Genomic DNA, 24,618 nt, shown 5'->3' with positions numbered 1-24,618 from the left:
GGTGCCCCGCCCCAAGCTCGGCCTCCAAGCCCGGCTTCCAAGCCCGGCCTCCAAGCCCCACCCCCACACAGTGACCCCTTTGATCCTGCCCCGCCCCTGTTCTGTGTCAGGATGCAGTATTTCTGGTTTTGTGTGTGGTTCAGTGAAGTTGTGTAGGGTTGTGTGTGATTTTGTGGGGTTGTGTGTGATTGAGATTGTGTATGAGTGTGATTTTGTGTGATTGTGTGGGGTGGTGTGTGGTTGTGATTTTGTGTGATTGTGATTGTGTGGGTTTGTGATTGTGTAGTGTTGTGTGTGATTGTGTGGGGTTGTGTATAATTGTGATTGTGTGGGGTTGTGTATGATTGTGATTGTATGGGGTGGTGTGTGATTGTGATTGTATGGGGTGGTGTGTGATTGTGATTGTGTGGGGTCATGTGTGATTGTGTGGGGTTGTGTGTGATTGTGATTGTGTGGGGTTGTGTGTGATTGTGTGGGGTGGTATGTGATTGTGTGGGGTTGTGTGTGATTGTGATTGTGTGGGGTTGTGTGTGATTGTGATTGTGTGTGGTGGTGTGTGATTGTGATTGTATGGGGTGGTGTGTGATTGTGATTGTGTGGGGTGGTATGTGATTGTGATTTTGTGTGATTGTGTGGGGTGGTATGTGATTGTGTGGGGTTGTGTGTGATTGTGATTGTGTGGGGTTGTGTGTGATTGTGTGTGGTGGTATGTGATTGTGTGGGGTGGTATGTGATTGTGTGGGGTTGTGTGTGATTGTGATTGTGTGGGGTGGTGTGTGATTGTGTGGGGTTGTGTATGATTGTGATTGTGTGGGGTGGTGTGTGATTGTGATTGTGTGTGATTGTGTGTGGTGGTATGTGATTGTGTGGGGTGGTGTGTGATTGTGATTGTGTGGGGTTGTGTGTGATTGTGATTGTGTGTGGTGGTATGTGATTGTGTGGGGTTGTGTGTGATTGTGATTGTGTGGGGTGGTATGTGATTGTGTGGGGTGGTGTGTGATTGTGATTTTGTGTGATTGTGTGGTGTTGTGTGGTTGCAGATTGCCTTATTATCAGTATTTTGGTGGCGTCTCAGCGATGAGTAAAGATCAGTACCTGAAGATCAACGGCTTCCCCAACAACTACTGGGGCTGGGGTGGAGAAGACGACGACATCTTCAACCGGTGAGAACACACATTCCACTGACCTGAGACCAGCCACAGATACACAAATACTAAAACCTTGTTACTCATCTCCAGCTGGTAAGAACACAATTTCCATTGACCTGGGACCAGTCATGACCAATTATAAACCCTACACTGTATAAACAAACAGTGGGTATAAATTAAATTAAAAGGGATTTTAAACATTATTTGAAATTCTTTCAAACTTGCTTAACTTGTTGATGTGGCTGACCCGAGAAGTAGTTCCTCAGACTGAGAGGAAAAGCTGCAAAGTTGATCCCATAACGGCAACAGGAAACTGACGCACCTGTGTACAAAAAGAGCTCACTGCTCCCCCTGCTGGCCGCTAGGCAGAAATGACACGAGATCAACGTTTCTCTCCTATTCAAATCAACTGTGAAATATAGAATATAGAAATATAGAAGAATGGAATAAAATGGGGGCAGTCATGGTCTGGTGGTAGGGAACTGGTCTTGTGACCGGAGGGTCGTGGGTTCGATTCCCAGGCCTGAGGCCATGACTGAGGTGCCCTTGAGCAAGGCCCCTAACCCCAACTGCTCCCCGGGCGCCAGGCTAGGGCTGCCCACCGCTCTGGGCATGTGTGATCCACAGGCCCCTAGTAATCACTAGTGTGTGTGTGTGTGTGTGTGTGTGTGTGTGTGTTCTAACTGCACAGATGGGTAAATGGGGAGGACAAATTTCGATTGGGGTGTAAATTCACAATTGACAAAATATGGAACATTTCAACTTTGTACTTCCAAACATTTGCTTCCCTATTAAAACAAGATAAAACCAACAGAGAGACTTTAATGTACTAGACACACCTGAAATGAGACATACAGTTCAGCAGGAAATTACACAGTTCTTAACTGTTCCTCAAACAGACTTTGTGTCACCTAAGGGAGTTCTTAAAGGAGGACAGGGATGGGTCACTGCTGCACTGACAGGCCATGTTTAACGACCTGCTCACTAACACCTGTGATAGCTCACCTGTGATAGCTCACCAAAACCTGTTATTTATAAACACATCGGGTTTTTAGTCTGTTTGTTTTGTTGTCTGGTCCGAGATTGTCAATCAGAGGAATGTCCATATCACGCCCTGATGTCATGACTGGAAAATGCAAGATGATTCGTCATGACAGAGATAAGATGAATGATCCAAACCCCCAGAGGTAAAGTGTGTAGAGAAACACTCCCATTGCACACACACACACACTCACACTCGTACACAGATGTGTTAAGGCTTCTCTCTCATGGGGTTTATGTGCTACGCAGGTTTGACAGAATCGCCCACACAAGAGAAACTATGGACACTGATGGTATCAACTCTTTGACATACAGTGTGGTGAAAGTTGAGAAGGACAAACTCTTCACCAAAATCACTGTGGACATTGGCAAGCCCTGAACCTCACACACACTTACACATACACACACACGCACACACACACACACACACACTCTCTGAGCTCCTGAACAGCCTATAGGAGCTCCAGCTCACAACACTGCAGTGATGCACACTGGGAACCTGGACTAGAACTGTGAACACTGATGTCCTGAATTCCCCATTCTGGCCCAACTGGACACATAGGAGGTGACCCAGCTGTCATCACCTCCTCAGTGACACTTCACCCCTTCATCCAGGCTAGAAGCAAATTCTAGAATGTTCTAGAACTGGACCTGAGGCTCCGTGATGTGTCTGGTGACCCACTCCCTCGGGAAGTGCAGGGGTTTCTCTGCTCATGCTCACTCCCGAAGAGCCTCTGAACCTCTAGACGTATGAGGAGTTTCAGGAGAGATTTAGTGGTCGGAAAATGAACTGATGAACAAAATGAAAAAAAAATGTTTCTACTGTAATCTGTTGGCTCATGTTTCTTACAGAGTCTCAGGTGAAGGACGGTGTGTGAGGTGTGTGAGGTGTGTGATCTGAATCTCAGGTTAAGATCAGTGTGTGAGGTGAGTGATCTGAATCTCAGGTTAAGATCGGTGTGTGATCTGAGTCTCAGGTAAAGGACGTGTGTGAGGTGTGTGATATGAGTCTCATGTAAAGGATGTGTGTGAGGTGTGTGATCTGAGTCCCAGGTGAAGGATGGTGTGTGAGGTGTGTGATCTGAATCTCAGGTGAAGATCGGTGTGTTATCTGAGTCTCAGGTAAAGGACGTGTGTGGTGTGAGATCTGAATCTCAGGTGAAGATCGGTGTGTGATCTGAGTCCCAGGTGAAGGACGTGTGTGTGAGGTGTGTGAGGTGTGTGATCTGAGTCTCAGGTGAAGGACGTGTGTGTGAGGTGTGTGAGGTGTGTGATCTGAGTCTCAGGTGAAGGACGTGTGTGAGGTGTGTGATCTGAGTCTCAGGTAAAGGACGTGTGTGAGGTGTGTGAGGTGTGTGATCTGAGTCTCAGGTGAAGGACGTGTGTGAGGTGTGTGATCTGAGTCTCAGGTGAAGGACGTGTATGAGGTGTGTGATCTGAGTCTCAGGTAAAGGACGTGTGTGAGGTGTGTGATCTGAGTCTCAGGTAAAGGACGTGTGTGAGGTGTGTGATCTGAGTCTCAGGTGAAGGACGTGTGTGAGGTGTGTGATCTGAGTCCCAGGTGAGGCCCTGAGCCTGCTGCACTACTCTGAGTTCTTGACAAATGTCACACAATGTGTGTCAGTCCTTGTAATTACTTGAATGAGCAGCTAGGGGTAGATAGAGGCAGAGAGCCACTAGTCTGTACACTGTATTATAGATTAAAGAAATAGACTACAGGTGTTACAAGTGTGCTGTATGTGTGTGTGTACTCACACATGCATGCACACACACACACACACACACACACACACACACATTAGGCATTATGTTTGTACACCATTGTATGGTCTGGGTTAAACTCTGAGACACTATAAGTGAAAGATCTAATCTGAAAAAGTGTGCTGCACTTTAGACACAGTCACACAAGTACATGAATAATGATGTTAATGACTTTTCATTTTTTTGTATATTGAGGAGAATCATTCTGTAAATATTTTTGCTCATGTGGAAAATGAAGACGGTGTGTGGTGAAGAAATAATCATAATTCATGTGATTGGTGGTGAATAAATGGTTTTCATTTATGCATCATTCTTTAATGATTGTGAAGCAGCATGAGTGTGTGTGTGTGTGTGAGAGAGAGAGAGAGAGAGAGAGAGAGAGAGAGAGAGAGAGAGAGAGACTGCTGGTGTGTGAGAGTGTATGAGTGAGTTGGATGTGAGTTTGAGAGTTGCTGTGTGTGCATTTGTGTGTGTGTGTTTGCAGGTGTGTGAGTGAGTTGGTGTGTCAGTCTGTATATAGTCTTATCGTGGGGCCAGGACCAGAGAGTTGTGTGTGACATGCTCACACACACTAATATATATATATATATATATATATATATATATATATATATATATATATATATATATATATACATACAGTGGGGAAAATAATGTGAAAAAGATTGAGAAAATCCTTTTGTCTGACTTTTAAAGAATTTATTTGCAAACAAGCAAGATTTCTGGCTGTCACAGACCTGTAACTTTTTTAAGAGGCTCCTCTTTCCCCCACTCATTACCTGTATTAATGGCACCTGTTTGAAGTCGTTAACAGTATAAAAGACACCTGCCCACAACCTCAAACAGTCACACTCCAAACTCCACTATGGTGAAGACGAAAGAGCTGTCGGAGGACACCAGAAACCGAATTGTAAACCTGCACCAGGCTGGGAAGACTGAATCTGCAATAGGCAAGCAGCTTGGTGTGAAGAAATCTACTGTGGGAGCAATAATCAGAAAATGGAAGACCTACAAGACCACTACTAATCTCCCTCGATCTGGGGCTCCACGCAAGATCTCAGCCCGTGGGATCAAAATGATCACAAGAACGGTGAACTAGTGAATGACCTGTAGAAAGCTGGGACCAACGTTACAAAGGCTACCATCAGCAACACACTACGACGCCAGGGACTCAGATCTTGCCAGACGTGTCCCCCTGCTTAAGCCAGTCCATATCCAGGCACGTCTGAAGTTTGCTAGAGAGCATTTGGATGTTCCAGAAGAGTATTGGGAGAATGTCATATGGTCAGATGAAACCAAAGTAGAACTATTTGGTAAAAACACAACTCGTCGTGTTTGGAGGACAGTGAATGCTGAGTTGCATCCAAAGAACACCATACCAACTGTGAAGCATGGGGGTGGCAACATCATGCTTTGGGGCTGTTTCTCTGCAAAGGGACCAGGACGACTGGTCCGTGTACATGAAAGAATGAATGGGGCCATGTATTGTGAGATTTTGGGTGCAAACCTCCTTAAATCAGCAAGGGCAATGATGAAACGTGGCTGGGTCTTTCAGCATGACAATGATCCCAAGCACACTGCCAGGGCAACAAAGTGGCTTCGTAAGAAACATTTCAAAGTCCTGGAGTGGCCTAGCCAGTCTTCCAATCTCAACCCCATCGAAAACCTTTGGAGGGAGTTAAAAGTCCGTGTTGCCCGCCGACAGCCCCAAAACATCACTGCTCTAGAGGAGATGAAATGAAAAAATGAAATGAGCCATATTTTGTCAATTGTGATTTTTTCACCCCAATCGAAATTTGTCCTCCGCTTTTAACCCATCTGTGCAGTCAGAACACACACACACACACTAGTGATCACTAGGGGGCTGTGGATCACACGTGCCCAGAGCGGTGGGCAGCCCTAGCCCGGCGCCCGGGGAACAGTTGGGGTTAGGTGCCTTGCTCAAGGGCACCTCAGTCATGGCCTGTCTGGGAATCGAACCCACGACCCTCCGGTCACAAGACCAGTTCCCTAACCGCCAGGCCATGACTGCCCTGATCTGCATGGAGGAATGGGCCAACATACCAGCAACAGTGTGTGCCAACCTTGTGAAGACTTACAGAAAACGTTTGACCTCTGTCATTGCCAACAGAGGATATACAACAAAGTATTGAGATGAACTTTTGTTATTGACCAAATACTTATTTTCCACCATTATTTGCAAATAAATTTAAAAGTGATTTTCTCAATTTTTTTTCACATTTTGTCTCTCATAGTTGAGGTCTACCTATGATGTCAATTACCGGCCTCTCTCATCTTTTTAAGTGGGAGAACTTGCACAATTGGTGACTGACTAAATACTTATTTTCCCCACTATATATATATATGTCTCTCTCTCTCTCTCTCTTACTCCTGCTCCCTCTCTCTGTTTCTTCTCTATGTTCAGAATGGACTATTTTTACAGTACAAGCATGTCATGTTGGATATTTCCCACAATACATTACATGTTTAAATGTCAGTCCAGTTAGACTGGTTAGTATTTCACATTTTTTCACTGTAAGCACATAATCCTTTAACTAATGATGTTTAGACAAGCTTCACAAGCAAGGCTATTGTGTTACACAGTGGATTTCTTTAGTAGTTCTTAAACTGTGTGAGTAATAGAAATACATTTTAAAACCACATTTTTTTCCTTTAAAGTAAAAAAAAAAATCTTTAAAGCTGTGATGTTCCCTGCCTCGGTCATGCGCTTCCAACCAGGGGCGGACTGGGACAAAAAATCGGCCCTGGCATTTTTGGACCAGACCGGCCCACTCACACTCAATAACGCTTTTCACACTTTTCAGTTTTTTGAATGTGTATACCAACAGTTTACACTCTTTAAAACCATGTACCCTAAGCCATGCCATGAGTTTACAGGAATTAGTGAGAGTGAAATTAAATAATTTTTAAATCATTAAATACTTTCAAAAAGTTTTGTTTATTAACAGTATGAAAATGCATATTGAACCACTCAATCACAGTAATGAATGCAGCATTCATCCAACTGGGTGTGCCTATGTGTTTCAGGGAGGAAGACAAGAGAAAGAAAGAATAGAGATGAAAAATAAAGGATCAGATGCTAACTCTTCCAAGAGTAGTACTCAATAAATTGTGAACTTACCCAGTCAAAAGAATGAATGTATGTTTTTTTTTATCTCAACATAAGGAATTAATTATTGTTGTTTTATCAGAAAAACAGACACACAGCTGCATTGGCATAATACTGGCAAAAAAAATTGTCATTGTAAAAAATAAGATTTTCTTTAATTAGAGCCTACATTTTCTTTAGCCAGCTAGGCTAAATGCCCCCAAACACATCCAGGCGAAAAAGTAGCTAAACCTAGGCTTACAAGTTAAACAATCAATGGCCTAATAACAAAATCAGAAAACTGCCCAGTAACTCAGTTTAATTGAATGGTGGCTTTAAAAATACACCTAGAAATACTGGATTTATGAAGATTTGTGAAGAGGCACACAGCAGCATTGGCATATGGCACAGGCAATAAACAAAATTACCATTTTAAAAAGTGTAATTTCCTTTAATTTCTGTACATTGTCCCTAAACACCTCCATAAAAGCTACCAAACATTTCCCCTTCCTACCAAGCATAGCCTTAGCCTAGCCTACTACTCACCCCACAAATATTAATAGTATAATAATGAAAATAGAATGCTGCCTGCTGAGTGACTTAGTACTGTTTTTGTTGGTGAATGGAGGTTTTAAAAGTGTTCTCACATTTAAGACTATTTAGTTCAGAATGGAAGACATAAAAGTACTAAAATAGGCTTATTTTCTCATACAGTCAGTGTACACAAAGTCTTATAATAGAGGTAAGGACGTTATTCACTTATTTTACCTTTTGCATTTACAATACAAACTAACTCGGCCATAGAACATTAGCCAAAATGATTTTATTGATGTTTTATCAATTTATCAGATTTGGCAAAGGGTTTGGTTGCTTAACCCTACTCATTTTATAGCTGCTCTGAAAGGAGTCAGGCTTACCGCACGTTCAGTACATGTTTCTGTCCACTGGCCACCGCCACCACTGTCATCAGCCACGGGAGCTGATGAAGGCCCTGCTGTGGCAAACATTTGAGTAATTTTTATACATTTGGCAGCGTTTACTTGAAGTTCAAGCTTCTTTTTTGTCGTAGTTTCTCTGCACCTCCTTTGCGCTTTTTCTCCATCTCAGATACTCACATACGTTATGTTAATCAACGTTAGATTGCACTACGCACCGGCGCATGGAGGAGGGGGTGTTTGATGATATGATTGGTGCAGCTCTGTGTCAGTAAAGAAAATAACCAATGGGCTGCATACCAGCGTGTTTAAGGACCGGTAAAAACTTTGCCAAATACATTATGCAGGCAGCAGGAGCATCGCGAAAGGTGTGTTAATGTGATTCGCCAGACAAGTGTCAATCAGCCAGCCTCCATCTGAATCGGCCCACTGATCTACTTGTTTTATGGGCCGGTCAGACCAATATATAAATAGATTAAAAAAGTGTCAGGACTGTCGGCCCAAATAGCACGTCGGCCCACCGGGAAAATGCCCGGTATGCCCGATGGCCAGTCCGTCCCTGCTTCCAACTCAGCTGTCAATCAACCCATCTCCACCAATCAGAACTCTCACATTCTGCCCCCCGGATAATTGAACTGACTGCACCTGTTCCCTGTTGTGTTGGCTCATTCAACCGGTCAGTGTTCATTCGCCCATTGTGAAGTATTGCTGAAACATTCTCCTTTCTGTTGTCTACGGATTCTAGATTTCGCTGTAGCTCTGTGCCTCTTTGTTTCCCATACTTTGTTTTGCCGTCTAACTCTGAGTATCCAAACCTGTTTTTTTCCTGACCTGGACGTTGACCTTCGGCTACGCGTCTCTCCTCAGTGCACGAGGCTGTTTTCCCTCGTACTGTCTAGGAGCGTCTGGGTTTCATCTGTGTCCTGACAACACCGTATCCATCATCCAGATTAGAACCCATTAGGAAAGCAGGAATTCTGTCTGACTCACAGTCTCCCGTTCCCACTCCCCCATTTCCCCAGAGGCATTTTTCTACGCCTGTTTTCTGAGATACCTAACGCACAACTAGCACATTATGAAGCAACTGCTTATGTTGTGCTTTCTGCTTTACCATTGGGCTTCTGGGCTTAAACGTTTGTGAGAGCCAGAAGACACGGTGATAAAGACTGTTTTAATCAGTAGTAGTGGCACATCTCTAGATAATGATTAAGGAGGAGGTGGAGAAGAAGGTGGAGAAGGAAGTGGAGGAGGAGGAGAAGGTGGAGAAGAAGGTTGAGAAGGAGGTGGAGGAGGAGGAGGAGAAGGTAGAGAAGGTGGTGGAGGAGGTAGAGGTGGACTGTTCAAAGGCATGCTCCAGTGAAGCCGTTTCACTTGGTAACTTACTTTTGAAGCCCTTGTTCTGAAAAGTTCTGTTAAGATACAAATTTTAATAATTTGGAGAATGCTTTTCATATCCAGTGGCAAGGTATTTTAATCCTATGTATGGCAGCAAGGAGGAGAGGAGGAGGAGGATGGGGAGACCATCTCGGAAATGGAGACTGTGGAGGAGGATTAGGCTACTGTGCCTCCCCCCGTGACCGACGCCCCCTCACGCAGGGCCAGAGTGCCGGCGTGTGTGTGCCTGTGTGTGTACTTTGTCTTTGTATAATCACTTCTGTGTGCACATCTTGGTGTCTTTGTTCTTCTATGTTATTCATAGCACCTGTCTCTTATCTCGTCCTTGTGCTGTGTTGCACTTGTGTTGTCTAACAGAGTTTAGTATGCATTAGTAAGCATGCATACTAAAGCATGCATAGAGTTTAGTAAGCATTGCGTGTTAAAACTGCTCTCGCCTCAGCGTCCTGCATCAAAACCTTGCTGTTACAGAGCAGTGAATCTTTTTAGTATGTGGAGTTCCCCAAGGATCAATACTTGGTCCCCTCCCATTCAATATACTGTATAAATGCTCAAGCAGGAACATCACATGAAGCAACAGAAACACATAACTAAAATGTAAAAATGAAAAAAACGTCAGGAAGTCAAAACCCTAATAATAGTCCAATAATAATAACAATAGTCCAAACACACTCCAGTCTGGTTTGATCTGTGGTGTCTACTGGTTGACCCCGCTGCTCTTTTAGAGGGGAAAACACATTTGTAGCTCCACATCCTTCCTATGACCATGAGATTAGTGTACTGCTACTGTCATTACAGTTATCACATTTTCCCTTGCTGATCACAGGAGTCCTAGATTAGATGCAGTGTCACCATATGGTTTCCTGTAAGAATATGTAAGGTTTATGGGTAAATGCAGTTTATTGTGTAAAAGTTGAATGTGGAATAAAGGATTGGAGAGAAGGAGAGAAGTCTGCTTTGCTTTCAGGTACTTTATTGTGATATCAGATCGGATCCTGGAAGGAAACACATGTCCCTGGAGGAAATCAGCAAACGTCATCTTTTGTAATTAAAATATCTGTTTTTGTTTTCCTGGAGGAGAGGAGAGGAGAGGAGAGGTGAGGGGAGGAGAGGAGAGGTGAGGGGAGGAGAGGAGAGGTGAGGTGAGGGGAGGAGAGGAGAGGTGAGGGGAGGAGAGGTGAGGGGAGGGGGAGAGGAGAGGAGAGGGAGGAGAGGTGAGGGGAGGAGAGGGGAGGTGAGGAGAGGTGAGGGGAGGGGACGGGGAGAGGAGAGGAGAGGAGAGGGAGGAGAGGAGGGGAGAGGTGAGGAGAGGGGAGGGGAGGGGGAGAGGAGAGGGAGGAGAGGAGGAGAGGGGAGAGGTGAGGAGAGGGGAGGGGAGGGGGAGAGGAGAGGGAGGAGAGGAGGAGAGGGGAGAGGTGAGGAGAGGGGAGGGGAGGGGGAGAGGAGAGGGAGGAGAGGAGGAGAGGGGAGGAGAGGAGGAGAGGTGAGGGGAGGGGGAGAGGAGAGGGAGGAGAGGAGGAGAGGGGAGGAGAGGAGGAGAGGTGAGGGGAGGAGGAGAGGGGAGGTGAGGGGAGGAGAGGTGAGGGGAGGAGTTTAAAAAAACAGTTTTAACCATTAGAAAGTGAATCCATGTCAAAGTACAGATGCACATGTAACTGCCTTTATTTGTATATGAGTATAACAGAGTTTACAGAGTGGACAATATAGCAATGTGTCTGTATGTCAGAGTAAAGGGAGGTCCTAAGGGGGCGTGTCAGAAGGGGGTCTGTCAGAAGGGGGTGTGTCTATGCTGCTGTCACTCACAGTCTCTGCACACACAGGGCACAGTCGTTGGCGTAGGTATTACCATCTGTACCACACACAGGAGCCATGTTCAAAGGACAAGCCATAATCTCCACCAGATCACTACACTTGGGCTGTACAACACACACACACACACACACACACACACAACAACAACAACAATAACAGATGGTCCATAAATTATACAAATATTTTGCTTGTCACATGTGTGTGAGGAGGTATATTACTCACCTTTCTGTACGCAGAACCCTCGAACCCTAAACCAGCATTCAGAGTTTAAAGGTGTTAAAGATCATTATTCAAGTGAGAGTTTGTGTATTTGTGAGTAAGAGAGAGAGTGTGTGTTAGAAAAAGAGATCCACCCTACCTGCAGACAGAAGAACCATCACACACAACAGAAACATGGACATTCTGAGAGTGTGTGTGGAAGAAAGCTCGGACTTGGGAAATATGACCAGCAGTGAGAACTATCACAGCTGAACTAACACACACACGCACACACACTCACGGAAAACTACATATCCTTACTGTTAACGGTTACTGCTGATCACACCCTTAACCCTCTACTGCACGCATTATTACACCAACATGTAAAAATTTTTTACAGTGTTTTTTATCACTTAAAATGAACTTAGATTTACATATTTAAAGTTTTTTTAGAAATATTTATTTTTTAAGGGGTACATTTTGGTACGTTGCCATATGGCAACATTGTGCAACAATGGAAACAAGATCATACAGATCATAGAACTTTCATAGATGAGTATAATTAGTTTTGTTCACTGGAAAATGTTACAATTGATTAATCAATGAGAAATTTGTAATAAAAAGTGACATCTCATTCCTAATCCATAGGGTTCAATATGACGTTGGTTCACCCTTTGCATCTAGAACAGCTTCAACTCTTCTGGGAAGGCTGTCCACAAGGTTTAGGAGTGTGTTTATAGGGAATATTGACCATTCTTTATAAGCGTATTTGTGAGGTCACATACTGATGTTGGATGAGAAGGCCTAGCTCTCAGTTTCCGCTCTAATTCATCCCAAAGGTGTTCTATCGGGTAATGGGCAGGCCAGTCAAGTTCATCCACACCAGACTCTACCATCCATGTCTTTGCGTTACTCCAAGGACCTTGCGTTGTGCACTGGTGCACAGTCATGTTAGAAGAGGAAGGGGCCAGCTCCAAACTGTTCCCACAAAGTTGGGAGCATGGAATTGTCCAAAATGTCTTGGTATGCTGAAGCATTCAGAGTTCCTTTCACTGGAACTAAGGGGCCAAGCCCAGCTCCTCAAAAACAACCCCACACCATAATCTCCCTCCACTTGTACATGCATGGCTTGGATGCAGCTGCTTGTCCATGGAAACCCATTCCATGAAGCTCTCTGTGCAATGTTCTTGAGCTAATCTGAAGGCCACATGAAGTTTGGATGTCTGTAGTGATTGACTCTGCAGAAAGTTGGCGACCTCTTCACAGGTCTTCAGCATCCACTGACCCCACTCCGTCAGTTTACGTGGCCTACCACTTTGTGCCATTTATCTTATGACATGGTACACAAAAGAATAAACATATTTGTAAGCATATAAGCATATCTGTAAACATATCTGTCTAGTCCTACACCATTTATCTATCTATGTGTCTGTCTAGCTCCACTGACTATATTGTTCCATTGTTGCACAATGTTGCCATTTGGCAACGCACCTAATTTTTTGAATAAAAAGACAATATTATCATAATTTAAACATTTTTCTAATAAAATTAAGTCATAACGCCCCACAGAATCTGTCAGTATTTTTGTAATGCTGTAAATGGACGAAAAAATGGCAAAATCATTGATTGAGCAGCTCTTCGTCAGGTGACCTCAGTATGGGAACAGTGTGGGAAAAAGCACGACTTTGGAAGGAATAAATGTCATGTGATGTCCCCCAAGCACATAATTGGTTAAACTAAGGCCACAGGTTCTATGTAAAAGCCAATCAGTATTGAAGTTTCTTTTTAAATACCAGGAAATTGCAAAGAAATGGTATGTTGCCATATGGCAACACCGTGCAGTAAAATGTCACATTAATTATTACTTTGCGAACACGATGTGTTTATATAACAGGAGCGACATGTGTCAGACAGTAGCATACTGCTTGAAAAGTAAGAAAAGTAAGAGAAGAGATGCAATAATACTGCCACCTTGTGGTCATCCGCAGCAAGACATAGGAATTTACAGTCATCTTTGAGTCGAATAAATGTGGTCTAAACTTGAAACCACCAGACGACATATTTTTCTAATACCGTTGCACGCACGCATTTAACCCGCATTTAGCCCGTTTAAGATGAACTGATTATCGACCACTATGACCTGACGGTGGTTTATTTCATATTTAAACCCACATGGTCCGAAAAACTTGCAACTTCCGGGCTGATCAATGCGTGTTTTCTTTTCACTTTATCTTTCTGTGGTTTTTTATAGCCAATTAACCGTCGCGCTGTTGACTGTGATCATGTTTATAGACTACAGCAGTGTTGTGCGTGAACGAGTTCAAAAGAAAGTGTGCATTGAACACGCTCATCTTTTCGTGAATTGCGGAGTAGGGTCTGGCCATAAATCTCACCTCTGGGGCTTACCTCATCTGTGGGACCTATTGAGGTCCCAGAGAGGAGGTCCTGTTTTATCTTGATCGCCAGCTACTGGCGTGGGGCGGTATTGCACTGGAATATAACGGGTGTAGTTATATTCCAGTGAGTGTCGTTCGACTTTTAACAAAGGTTACTTGACAGCAGGCCAATTGGACTGACGAATAATTGATAAGTGAAATTGAAAATGTGTTTTTTGTTCTCTTTTGTTTTGTACACTGTGTGTGCGTGCGTGTGTGTGTGTGTGTGTCTGTGCATACTTTTTGTGACTCGTCTTGAAGTTCGTTTTGCATCCTGCATGGCCACATTAATGCATTTTATTGTTCATTCTGAATGCTGGCTTTTACTGTTTTCTCTTGAGTATGAAGCTGCTTAATTTTTAATGAGCTTGATTTGAACAAGCAGATATCACATTTTTATCCATTAAGTTTGAGTTCTTCACAAACAATTCAGTTTAAGCTTTTATTTGTTTTATTGCCTTTGAAATCTTTGTTTTGATTCTAAATAATATTTTTTGTAAATAATTCACTAATCAATAATAATAATAATAATAATAATAATAATACATTTTATTTCATGGCGCCTTTCAAGTCACTCAAGGTCACCTTACAACTCACATTAAAATAACAATAAACAGTAAACCCATACAGAGAATATATAAACAATCCACTTTGTAAAAAATACAATAAAATAAACACAGTCAATTAAATGAATAAGCAATTTTAAAAATATGAGTTTTTAAAGCAGATTTAAACTCTGCGATTGAATCCAGCATCCGAATATGATAAGGTAGTGAATTCCAAAGGTTAGGTGCAGCATGAGAGAAAGCCCTAGAACCCACTGTGCTAAGCTTAATGACAGGAAGTGCCAATAAGCGTGCTGATGAAGACCGCAGAGAACGGGGTGGGGTGTATATCTGAAGGAGATCTGCTAAATAGCCAGGAGAGAGGTTATGTAGTGCCTTAAAAGTTAAAAGCAAATTTTTTAACTGAATCCGCTCCAACACAGGAAGCCAGTGCAGCTGAATCAACAGAGGTGTAACATGATCAAAAGATTTTGAGCGTGTAATAATTCGTGCTGCAGAATTCTGAACTAGCTGGAGTCTGTGAATAATCTTTTTAGGAATGCCTACCAAAATTGAATTACAGTAGTCAATGCGCGATGTAACCAGAGCATTAACTAAAACCTCTGCTGAGTATTGTGTTAAAATAGGACGTAGTCTGGAGATATTTCGCAAATGATAAAAGGCAGTCCGAGAGACCTTGCTGATATGATCAGAGAAAGAGAGTGTACTATCTAAAATAACACCAAGACTCTTAACCTGCGTAGAGACAGGTATAGTGATTCCAGCAATGAGAAGAGAACAAGGTGAAACTTTTGAGATAGTGGACTTAGAATCCACAAGAAGTACCTAATCAAGTTTGCTTTTATTATTTCCCTGGTCTTTATAGCTTAATATGTTACTCAGTTAAATTTGGGTTTCTTGCATTTACTTAATCAAACACATAACATAGGCATTAAACAAATTTGACAGTTCTGTATATAGCAAGTGTAGTTGTCTGAAAAAGATATTTCACTGCTGCTTAAATTAAAAGTAAAATCTATTTGTGATTTTCTCTATAGGATGTGTTTAACATGTCCTTAAATGCCACTGTCAAAAATGGTTACGATCTTTCTACTCCGTTCAGTTTAAAATGTGTAGTATTATTTTTCTTTTTTTGTTACTATTTATTTATTTTAAAAATGAAATATATATATATATTTTTTCATATATATATATACATGAGTGAAAGCAAGAATGATTTAAACTCGCTATTCCTACACATGGTTATATAATATAGTTATATGAAAACATTTGCAAATAAATATTTATTTTTTATAAATATTAACTATAATATTATTCATAATATTATATATAATAAATTAAATTCCGTTTGGCAAGAGATGTCCAAACTTTTGCATACGACTGTATGTGATGTTTGCTAAATATATATATAATATAATTAGGGCCGATAACGTCGATAACGCCGATAACGGCCGACAACTAATTAAATTTAACATTTGATAAATATATGTATACAGATAAAAACGGTTTGCAAGCGAGTTAAATTTAAGTAGTGGTCGGCCGTTTCGGTGTTAACGCCGTTAACGGCCCACCACTAAATATAATATAACCCATCGCTGCATTAAAAATTGCTCCCTATCATAGAAATATTGTACTATTTACCATATTTACAATTTACCATTATATTTACAATATAGTGCACTATTTCTGTAGTAGGGGGCGAACGCAGAGGAGTGATCTCGTGATCTGCCATGCTTAATTTCTTATGCAATCACGTGACAGCGAGTCGTCATTTCCTGGTCTCAGGGACGAGATCGGTCTCAGAGAGGGTGTGGCCTGAGAGGAGAGATTTACGGCCAGACGGTGTTGGGGAATTGCGGGCAACGTAGTGTCCGGATGAGTGAGTGAGTGAGTGAGTGATTCATTCATTGATTCAATTCATTGATTCATTCATTCATTCATTGATTCATTCATCTGCTTCCATTTAGAGACAACGAACCAAAGAGACGGAAACAAGGAAGTGCTCTCATGGAGAGAGAGAGAGAGAGAGAGAGACAAACATTGAATTGGAATTGGAACTCAATTTAAATGGCAGCGAAAATGCATAAGCTCCCAAACTAAAACTAAAATTTAAGGTATTTTCACATAGAGAAACTTTGAATATAATCTATCAATTATATAAAATTATAGAGGAATCATCAGAGCAGCTTCCAGGAACGAGGGCGAGAGATTTATTTATTTTTTTTTAACTATAGCCAAAAACCGAGCGGAAACTTCGACGGCGCTCCGGTAAGGCAGAGCAACGGCGTTTCTAACGGCAACAAAATAACAGCGACCAGACACAATACACACAACACAAAAAAACAACAAAACACAGCAAAACGGCAAAAGCAACAAAATAACGGTGCCGATACCGTTATTTTGCCGTGCCGTTAACAACAACATCATACAAAAATGGAAAAAAACGGTTTCCCCCGCTTCCAACGGACATTCGCTACACCTGGACGGCTGCGAGGTGCGATATCCACAGCATGTCAAAACACTAAAAGCCAGGAAACAATTCAAAACAAAAGTATTGTCCGAAAACCCAGAAACTCTAGTGGCAGACTTCACTACAATGGACAACCGCAAGATCATGTGTAACCTGCTTTTCTTCACCCATCATCCTTCTGACTGGCATTCAGTAATGTGTGAGACATTCTCTAACATTAAGAGAAATGGAATAAGCAAAGGCAGACAGATAACCACACATGAAGATGCTGAATGCACATCTTCCATTATAACAATAAATGTATATCACAATGGAACAATTATGGTTCAGGGATCCGAAAATAGTCTACATAACTTTCAAAACTGCTTCAGTCACATGAAAAGGTCCGTCATATCAAAAAGAAAAACCACAGCCTCACAGAAAACACCACAAAAGGTCTTTCTTACAAGCCCTAAAACATCACAGCCACTGGAACAATCACCTAAACTCACCAGCAGCATCAGGGCAATAAAAGACGGACTCTCTACTCTAGAACAGGAGTTCACAGATTTTAGAGAAAGGACTCTATCCTCCCTTCAGCAAAGGATTGAAAGTCAAACAGCAGGAGAGCTCTACACGTTAGTACTGCAACAGAGACATGAGCTCCAAGAAGTGCAACAGGCCATGAGAGAACTAGAGGAGGACAACGAGTATCTGAGGGTGGCTCTACGGAGAGTGACAGAGGAGCTGGCCACACACACACAGCTGCTCAACACTCCAACCCTGATACCTCAGCACAGCCTGACAGAAGACCAGACACGCTCCACGAATGACCTCACTTCCTCCACCTCTCCCACCACCTCACCCCCTTCACCTGCGAAACCTAATCACCCCAAATCCTCTCCTCCTGCTCTCACTGAACCTACCCCATCTAAACAACTCACAACCGATCAAGATTCCCACTGCACTAATATTCCTGCTGAGAACTCACACACACCTCCGCTCACGCAGAGGAAAACACAGAAAGTTGTATTCATGTGTGATTCTAATGGGAAATACATTGACATGAAGCGTATTTTCCCAAACAAGAAAATCACAAAGATCTGGACTCCAACCATATCCAAAGCCACAGAACAGCTCTCAAATATGGATTATGAAGGAGTTCAGCACATCATCATACACACTGGAACCAACGATCTAACTCAAATAGGCAGAAACATACCTGAAGCACTCAAACACATAGCCATAACAGCAAGAAAGAGGTTCCCCTCAGCAACGGTTACAATTTCCAGTCTATTACCAAGACTGGACACACCTCAACATACCATCAACAACATCAATTCAGATCTTTATAGACTCTGTGCCCAGATACCCAACACACGAGTTGTGCTTCATGGACAGATCTTCCATACACACCTGTATGATCGACTCCACCTCAATCAAAAAGGAGTGAAACTGTTCGCAAAAAACCTAAAGGACACAGCTTTAAATCGGAAAAGACTCACGGACCGCATCAGACTGAGACCAACACCAGAACCTCACAACTCATCCCAGAACCTTCACCACAGCAGAACATCCAGAGGAGTCTTCCCCACCTCTGCCTTCACCTCACAGCGCACCACACTCCATCAGCCTCCTCCACCCAGGAACAGCTGGCAGCCTCCATCACAGCCACAGATCACCCTTCCTCCAGCACCACAGGCCAGAACCTACGCTGATGTAGCTGCTCAAGGAACCCCACCTGCACCAACCCAGCTACACCCTGAGCAGATAAGAGACTTTATCTCTCTCCTCTGTCACAAACTATTTAACTAAACTTGTCTCATTAATAATTTTGTTACATTTGACAGATACATTAGTATTTAAAATGATATGGTTGTAGATCGATTCTCTTTGTGAAATACCTTTTATTGTCTTGCAATGACATCTTTCTCAATTAGTTGTTGGAATATTCAAGGTTTGTTTTCTTCAACATTTGGTTTAAAATTAACTAATCCTGATTTTGTAAATAGTATATATAACCGGGATTTAATTATTCTTCAAGAGACATGGGATAATCACACCAACTCCCTCTGTCCAAATAATTACCTAGAACTTTACGTTCCTGCTTTAAAGCATGCCCATATTAAAAATGGCAGAAACTCTGGTGGTATACTTGTGTGGTATAAAGAAGAATATAGATCAGTCATATGTCCAGTCAAAAAAAGCAAAAATCATCTATGGGTTAAAATAAACAGGAATTTATTCGAAAATGACAGGGATATCTATTTATGTGCTATTTATATTCCACCCCTAAATTCTCCTTACTACACAGAAGATATTTTTGAAAATCTCCAAAAAGAAATTAATCATTTTCAAAATTTAGGTCATGTTCTGATTTGTGGTGATTTAAATGCAAGAACTGCCAGAGAACACGACTTTATTAATATAGAGAAAATACCAAACATACCTAAACAGATCCTGTCCTACCACACAAGTATAACCACTCAGAGACAAAGTTATGATGGTGTCATCAACAAACATGGTAAACACGTCCTCCAGATGTGTAAAGGCCTCGGTCTGTATATTGTAAACGGCAGGGCGAGAGGAGACTCCCTGGGCAGATTCACATACTGCTCTGCACTGGGCAGCAGTGTAGTAGATTATGCCATCACTGACCTCAACCCTGGACATATCAGTGCATTCGTGGTTTTGCCACAACTGCATCTCTCAGATCACTGCCAAATAGTCCTCTACTTAAAAAAGTCTCAAACGAAAACAAACAAACAAGACCCAAACAAAGACACTTATCCTATCCCCAGACCATATAAATGGACAGAACAAAGCATTACTGATTACACAACAGCACTTAACTCGGAAAACATCAAACAAATGTTACATATATTCCTCGAAACATATTATCAAACTAACAAAAAAGACATAAACCTAGCAACTGAACATCTAAATAAGATTTTCTTTCAGATTACAAAACAATCAAATCTAAGGACAATACTAACCAAAACAACAAAACAACAGCAAAAAGAAAGATGGTTTGATAAAGAATGCTCAACATTAAAAAAACAGTTACGAAATTTGTCCAACAAGAAACACAGAAACCCAAATGACCAAAAAGGACGATTAGAGTATCTTCAGACTTTACAACAATATAAAAAATTAATTCGCAATAAAAAAAATCAATATATGGATAACCAGTTTATCAAAATGGAAAAAGCAATTAAAGAAAATTCTTTCTGGGATCTATGGAAAAAAAATATTACAACATCCAATTTCAAAAATACCCCAATTAAAAATAACAAAACATGGAAGATGTATTTTGAAGAACTTTATAAAATTCCAGATAAATTAAACAAGGATACAATCACAGGAAAACTTAACAATCTAGAACCAGCAATAAAAGACAACCAGTGTTCACTGGACTACCCCATCACTATAGAGGAACTTCAAGGAAAACTTGGTGCCTTAAAAAACAGGAAAGCTTGCGGAATTGATAATATCAAAAATGAAATGTTAAAACACAGCAGCCCTAAACTACAATTGGCTATTCTAAAACTTTTCAATCTAATACTAACAAGTGGAATTTACCCTGAGGTCTGGAACAGAGGTCTTATTACTCCAATTTATAAACACGGAGACAAATTTGACCCAAATAACTACAGAGGAATTTGTGTTAACAGTAATATAGGTAAGGTCTTCTGCAGTATACTAAACACTAGGTTGTTAAATTATCTGACTGAACATAACATTCTATCAAAAAGTCAAATTGGCTTCCTTCCTAATTATAGCACCTCCGATCACGTATACACCCTCCACACACTCATTCAAAAACACGTCCACCAGAAAAACAAAGGAAGAATATTTGCCTGCTTTGTTGACTTTAAAAAAGCATTTGATTCAGTGTGGCATGATGGCCTGTTCCTCCAACTACTTGAATCTGGCATAGGGGGGAAGGTTTATGATTTAATTAAATCTAAATATAATGATAATAAATGTGCAATTAAAATTGACAATAGACGAACTGAATTCTTCAGTCAAGGACGGGGAGTGCACCAAGGCTGTAATCTATCGCCAACACTATTCAATATATATATTAATAAACTGGCTACAACTCTTGAACAGTCACCAAACTTAGGTTTAGAATTGAATGATAAAGAAATAAAATTCCTGTTATACGCAGATGATCTGGTATTGTTAGCTCCTACAGCAAAAGACCTACAGCAACACTTATCCACTCTTGAACATTACTGTCAAAACTGGGCCCTAGACATCAACATCAATAAAACCAAAATTATGATTTTCCAAAAGAAACCGAGATCACAGGAATCTAAATATCACTTCACCCTTGGAGGAGAGACACTACAGCATACGGTGGAGTATAGCTACCTTGGACTGCTGATCAGTGCATCTGGCAGTTTCAGTAAGACTATGAATGCACTGGTAGAAAAAGCAAGAAGAGCATATTATACCATAAAACGACCACTAAACACACAGAACGTACCAGTTCAGATCTGGACTAAAATATTCCACTCCGTGATTAAACCCATACTATTATACGGGAGTGAAGTCTGGGGACCTGTCATCTATCAAGATCACACTTCATGGGACACAAACCCAATTGAAAAATTCCACCTGGAGTTCTGTAAAGACGTCCTGAGGGTCCATCGAAACACTGCGAACCTGGCGTGCAGAGCAGAGCTGGGCGAGTTTCCTCTCTCTCTCCCAATGTTAAAAAGAGCTTTAAAATTCCACTCCCACCTGTCCCAATCACACCCAGACACATACCATCACATAGCATACCTTTATACATATACTCACCCAGACACAGACCCCCTCAGACACATTAAAGAAAAACACCACCTTTACACCAACATCCACTACACTCTCTCTCAAACACACCTCAAAATGATCGACAAAATACAACAATTAGAATATATCACCTACTGGACTCAGATGATCACCTCAATTAATAAGTTAGAATGTTACAGATCATTAAACAGGGAATATGTACTCGCAAATTACCTCACGAAAATTAAACTCCCAAAACACAGATACACCCTAACAATGTACAGACTGAGTGCCCACAGCCTGGAGATAGAGAGAGGGCGTCAGAAGAAGCACTGGAGGCCCAGAGAGGAGAGAGTGTGTCAGCACTGCAGCTCAGGACACATTGAAACAGAGCAGCACTTTCTCTCCTCATGCTCCAGGTACACACACCTCAGACTGGAGTTCCTCCACTCAGTAAACGCCACTCTCTCCTCACTGGAGGACACACTGGGGTCACCTGGAGATCTGATGTGTGTGTATTTGGGAGAAACTCCAGAATGTGTTTACCTGTCAGCTAAATATGTACATGACTGTCACACCCTCAGAGAACAAAGCCCACCTACTGTTACCTCTGTAAATATATGATTCACATTACCATATGTAAACATGTTTATTAATCTTTAACTTTATTATATATATGTATTGTCTCATTTTGTTTTGATTTGGTTGTATCACTACAAGAATTTTATGTATTTATTATTATTATTATTATTTTTTTTTTTCTAATATTGCTTTGGCAACAGTTGTTATTTACAATTCATGCCAATAAAGCCATTTGAATTTGAATTTGAATTTGAGTGAGTGAGAGAGAGAGAGAGAGAGAGAGAGAGAGAGAGAGAGAGAGAGAGAGAGAGAGAGAGAGAGAGAGAGAGAGAGAGAAAGAGAGAGAGAGAGAGATAGACCAATGACGAGAGTGAGAAAGCGCTGCAATAAAAGAAAATATTTATATATTTGAATATCTCACAAAAAAGTAAAATGAATTGAACTTTGAACTAGTTCAGAATTAAACGTGAATTGTTCACTTTGAGCATGTATGAACTGAACTTTAACTAATTCAGAAAAGTTGTGAACTGGCACAACACTGGACTACAGGCAGGGGCGGATCTAGAAAAATATTTATGGGGTGGCGAGAGGGGGGCAGGAATCTTTGAGGTGTGGCAACATATGGCAGACGTATATATTCTGAATTTAATAACGGTTTGATGAGAAATAGTATGTACACACTACAAAAGGGCACGGGCTGCAATTTACAAACTCATACAGACAAACTTAATCTCATACGAACAAAAGAAAGGCATTAAAGTAAGACACAGGTGATGAACGGCAGATGTTTGAGAGGGAAAGCAAACAGTTTTTGACTGTGTCAGAGTGGTTGCGTTGCAAGAAGTATTTGTACAAGAACAAACTAATCAAAGAAAAACGTACCCATGAAAATCTATGGACTGAGCTGTACTAAGGTGAGCACAAACACAATGTGGTAATAAAAGGATCATGGCACTCAAACATGGTTCTGGACATTGTTTTTATTGTTTACTCAGAACACACATTCACCCTCATCAGACTGTGTTAACACACACTAACATTTTAACCTGGGAAGTATTTTTTAGATTAATTTGTTTAATTTTGGAATTTTGTTTAATTTTGTTCACAAATTATTAAAACTCTGTCCCCATCTCATCACACTTCCCAAGTTTCCTCAATTATTAATATTTAAGCAAAAATGAATATTTATACTTATTTGAAGAAGTCTAAGCAGTGTCTCTTAAATACACCTTATAGCAAAATGTCAGTTTTTGTCGTTTGTTGTTCTTATTCAAATTAGCATCAAACATACAGACATTCATACAAAAGAATCTAAGAAAGTTGACAAGAAAATAAAAACCAGAATAACAGAAAACCAGAATAACAGAAAACTGTGATCGTATAGTGATTACATTAAAAAACTAGCCATATCATCTCCACATTCACAAGACAGTTCAGTGATTGTGCGATTCGACGTTCACAAGAAATTAGTTTCCTTTACAACTCACACCACTGCCTAGCATATATATCGCGGGTCTTTATGCTAATAACGTCTCACGGCATCGTAAAATAACGCATCAAATGTAGTGAATGAATATCAAACAGGAAAATAATTGCGACCCTGAATAGTATTACAACTCATTGATAGCTGTAATTTTCTCTAAGTATGTAGGTGTATATATATACAGTGGCGTGCACACAAAGACTAACTCTGCCCTTTATTAACGAAAGTGCCCTTTTGAAACTTCGGTTTTCATTTTACTGAGGTCGGTTTGAAATGATCTTTTGAAAACCTGAGCGATTAAAAACAATGCCCTGAAATGAGCCACCACCTCACACACCCGACCTCTCTCTTCCTTTAACACCAGATGCGCTGCAGCAGTTCAGTTCAGCGAGTGGAAGGAAGCGTCTTCAGCACAGCACGCACGGTCACAGATAGACTTCTTCTCCCGTCCCCACCAGTCAGGTTACATACACATCAAGTCAAATCGTACCGTTTGCCCTCTAAGCCCAACGTGAAATCAATTTCTTGTGTTGTAAAATGTCTCATACAGCACTAAACTACTAAGCACTAGCCCAAATCAGTGATAGATAACGTGAGGACGACCACATACAAATAATTAAGGTAGAGTTTGCAAATCTATGTGTTAAGCTGAACGTTTTCTGTTGTATACGTTTTGATAGGCAATATAAAATAAAACATTCATTTGTGAAAGAAGAAACGGGAAGTTCCCCATTACCTGTGAAAAATGCCCATCTGCATTCATGTAATGAAAACACTCAGTAGCCTATAACTCCTCCTACTTTAGTCTTTTTACTGTCTTAATTAACAGTCTTAACAGAAGTTAACTGAATGACATGACTGTGTAGCCTATAGTTAATATTGGATATGAATTTTAAATGTTATCAGTTCGCTGCGTGACTTT

General features: G+C 41.2%; 2 protein-coding genes across 4 annotated transcripts in view; one reads left to right on the top strand and one right to left on the bottom strand.

The window, feature by feature from the left end:
* The window catches only part of LOC143519791 (beta-1,4-galactosyltransferase 1-like), a 28,585-nt gene extending 18,162 nt beyond the window's left edge, over window positions 1-10,423 (top strand). The window contains exons 5-7 of one of the 3 annotated variants that reach the window (XM_077013524.1): window positions 1,041-1,163; window positions 2,231-2,335; window positions 2,439-4,478. In XM_077013524.1, the coding sequence (XP_076869639.1) occupies window positions 1,041-1,163; window positions 2,231-2,335; window positions 2,439-2,568 (358 nt within the window). In that variant the 3' untranslated portion in view covers window positions 2,569-4,478. Of the gene's footprint in view, window positions 1-1,040; window positions 1,164-2,230; window positions 2,336-2,438; window positions 4,479-6,998; window positions 7,058-9,483 lie in introns of those variants that run through there. The other 2 variants (XM_077013525.1, XM_077013526.1) reach the window with 2 other exon arrangements.
* On the bottom strand, window positions 10,355-12,060 carry spink4 (serine peptidase inhibitor, Kazal type 4). Its single transcript, XM_077013527.1, has 4 exons — window positions 11,560-12,060; window positions 11,424-11,449; window positions 11,193-11,305; window positions 10,355-10,460 (listed from the first exon to the last, which is right to left on the bottom strand). The coding sequence occupies exons 1-4, from the start codon at window positions 11,600-11,602 to the stop codon at window positions 10,415-10,417; spliced, it is 228 nt and encodes a 75-aa protein (XP_076869642.1). The 5' UTR covers window positions 11,603-12,060; the 3' UTR covers window positions 10,355-10,414.
* Between the last annotated feature and the right edge of the window lie 12,558 nt (window positions 12,061-24,618).

This window comes from Brachyhypopomus gauderio, chromosome 1 (genome assembly GCF_052324685.1).
Source record: "Brachyhypopomus gauderio isolate BG-103 chromosome 1, BGAUD_0.2, whole genome shotgun sequence".
Classification (NCBI taxonomy): domain Eukaryota; kingdom Metazoa; phylum Chordata; class Actinopteri; order Gymnotiformes; family Hypopomidae; genus Brachyhypopomus; species Brachyhypopomus gauderio.
This window is presented reverse-complemented; position numbering and strand designations above follow the sequence as displayed.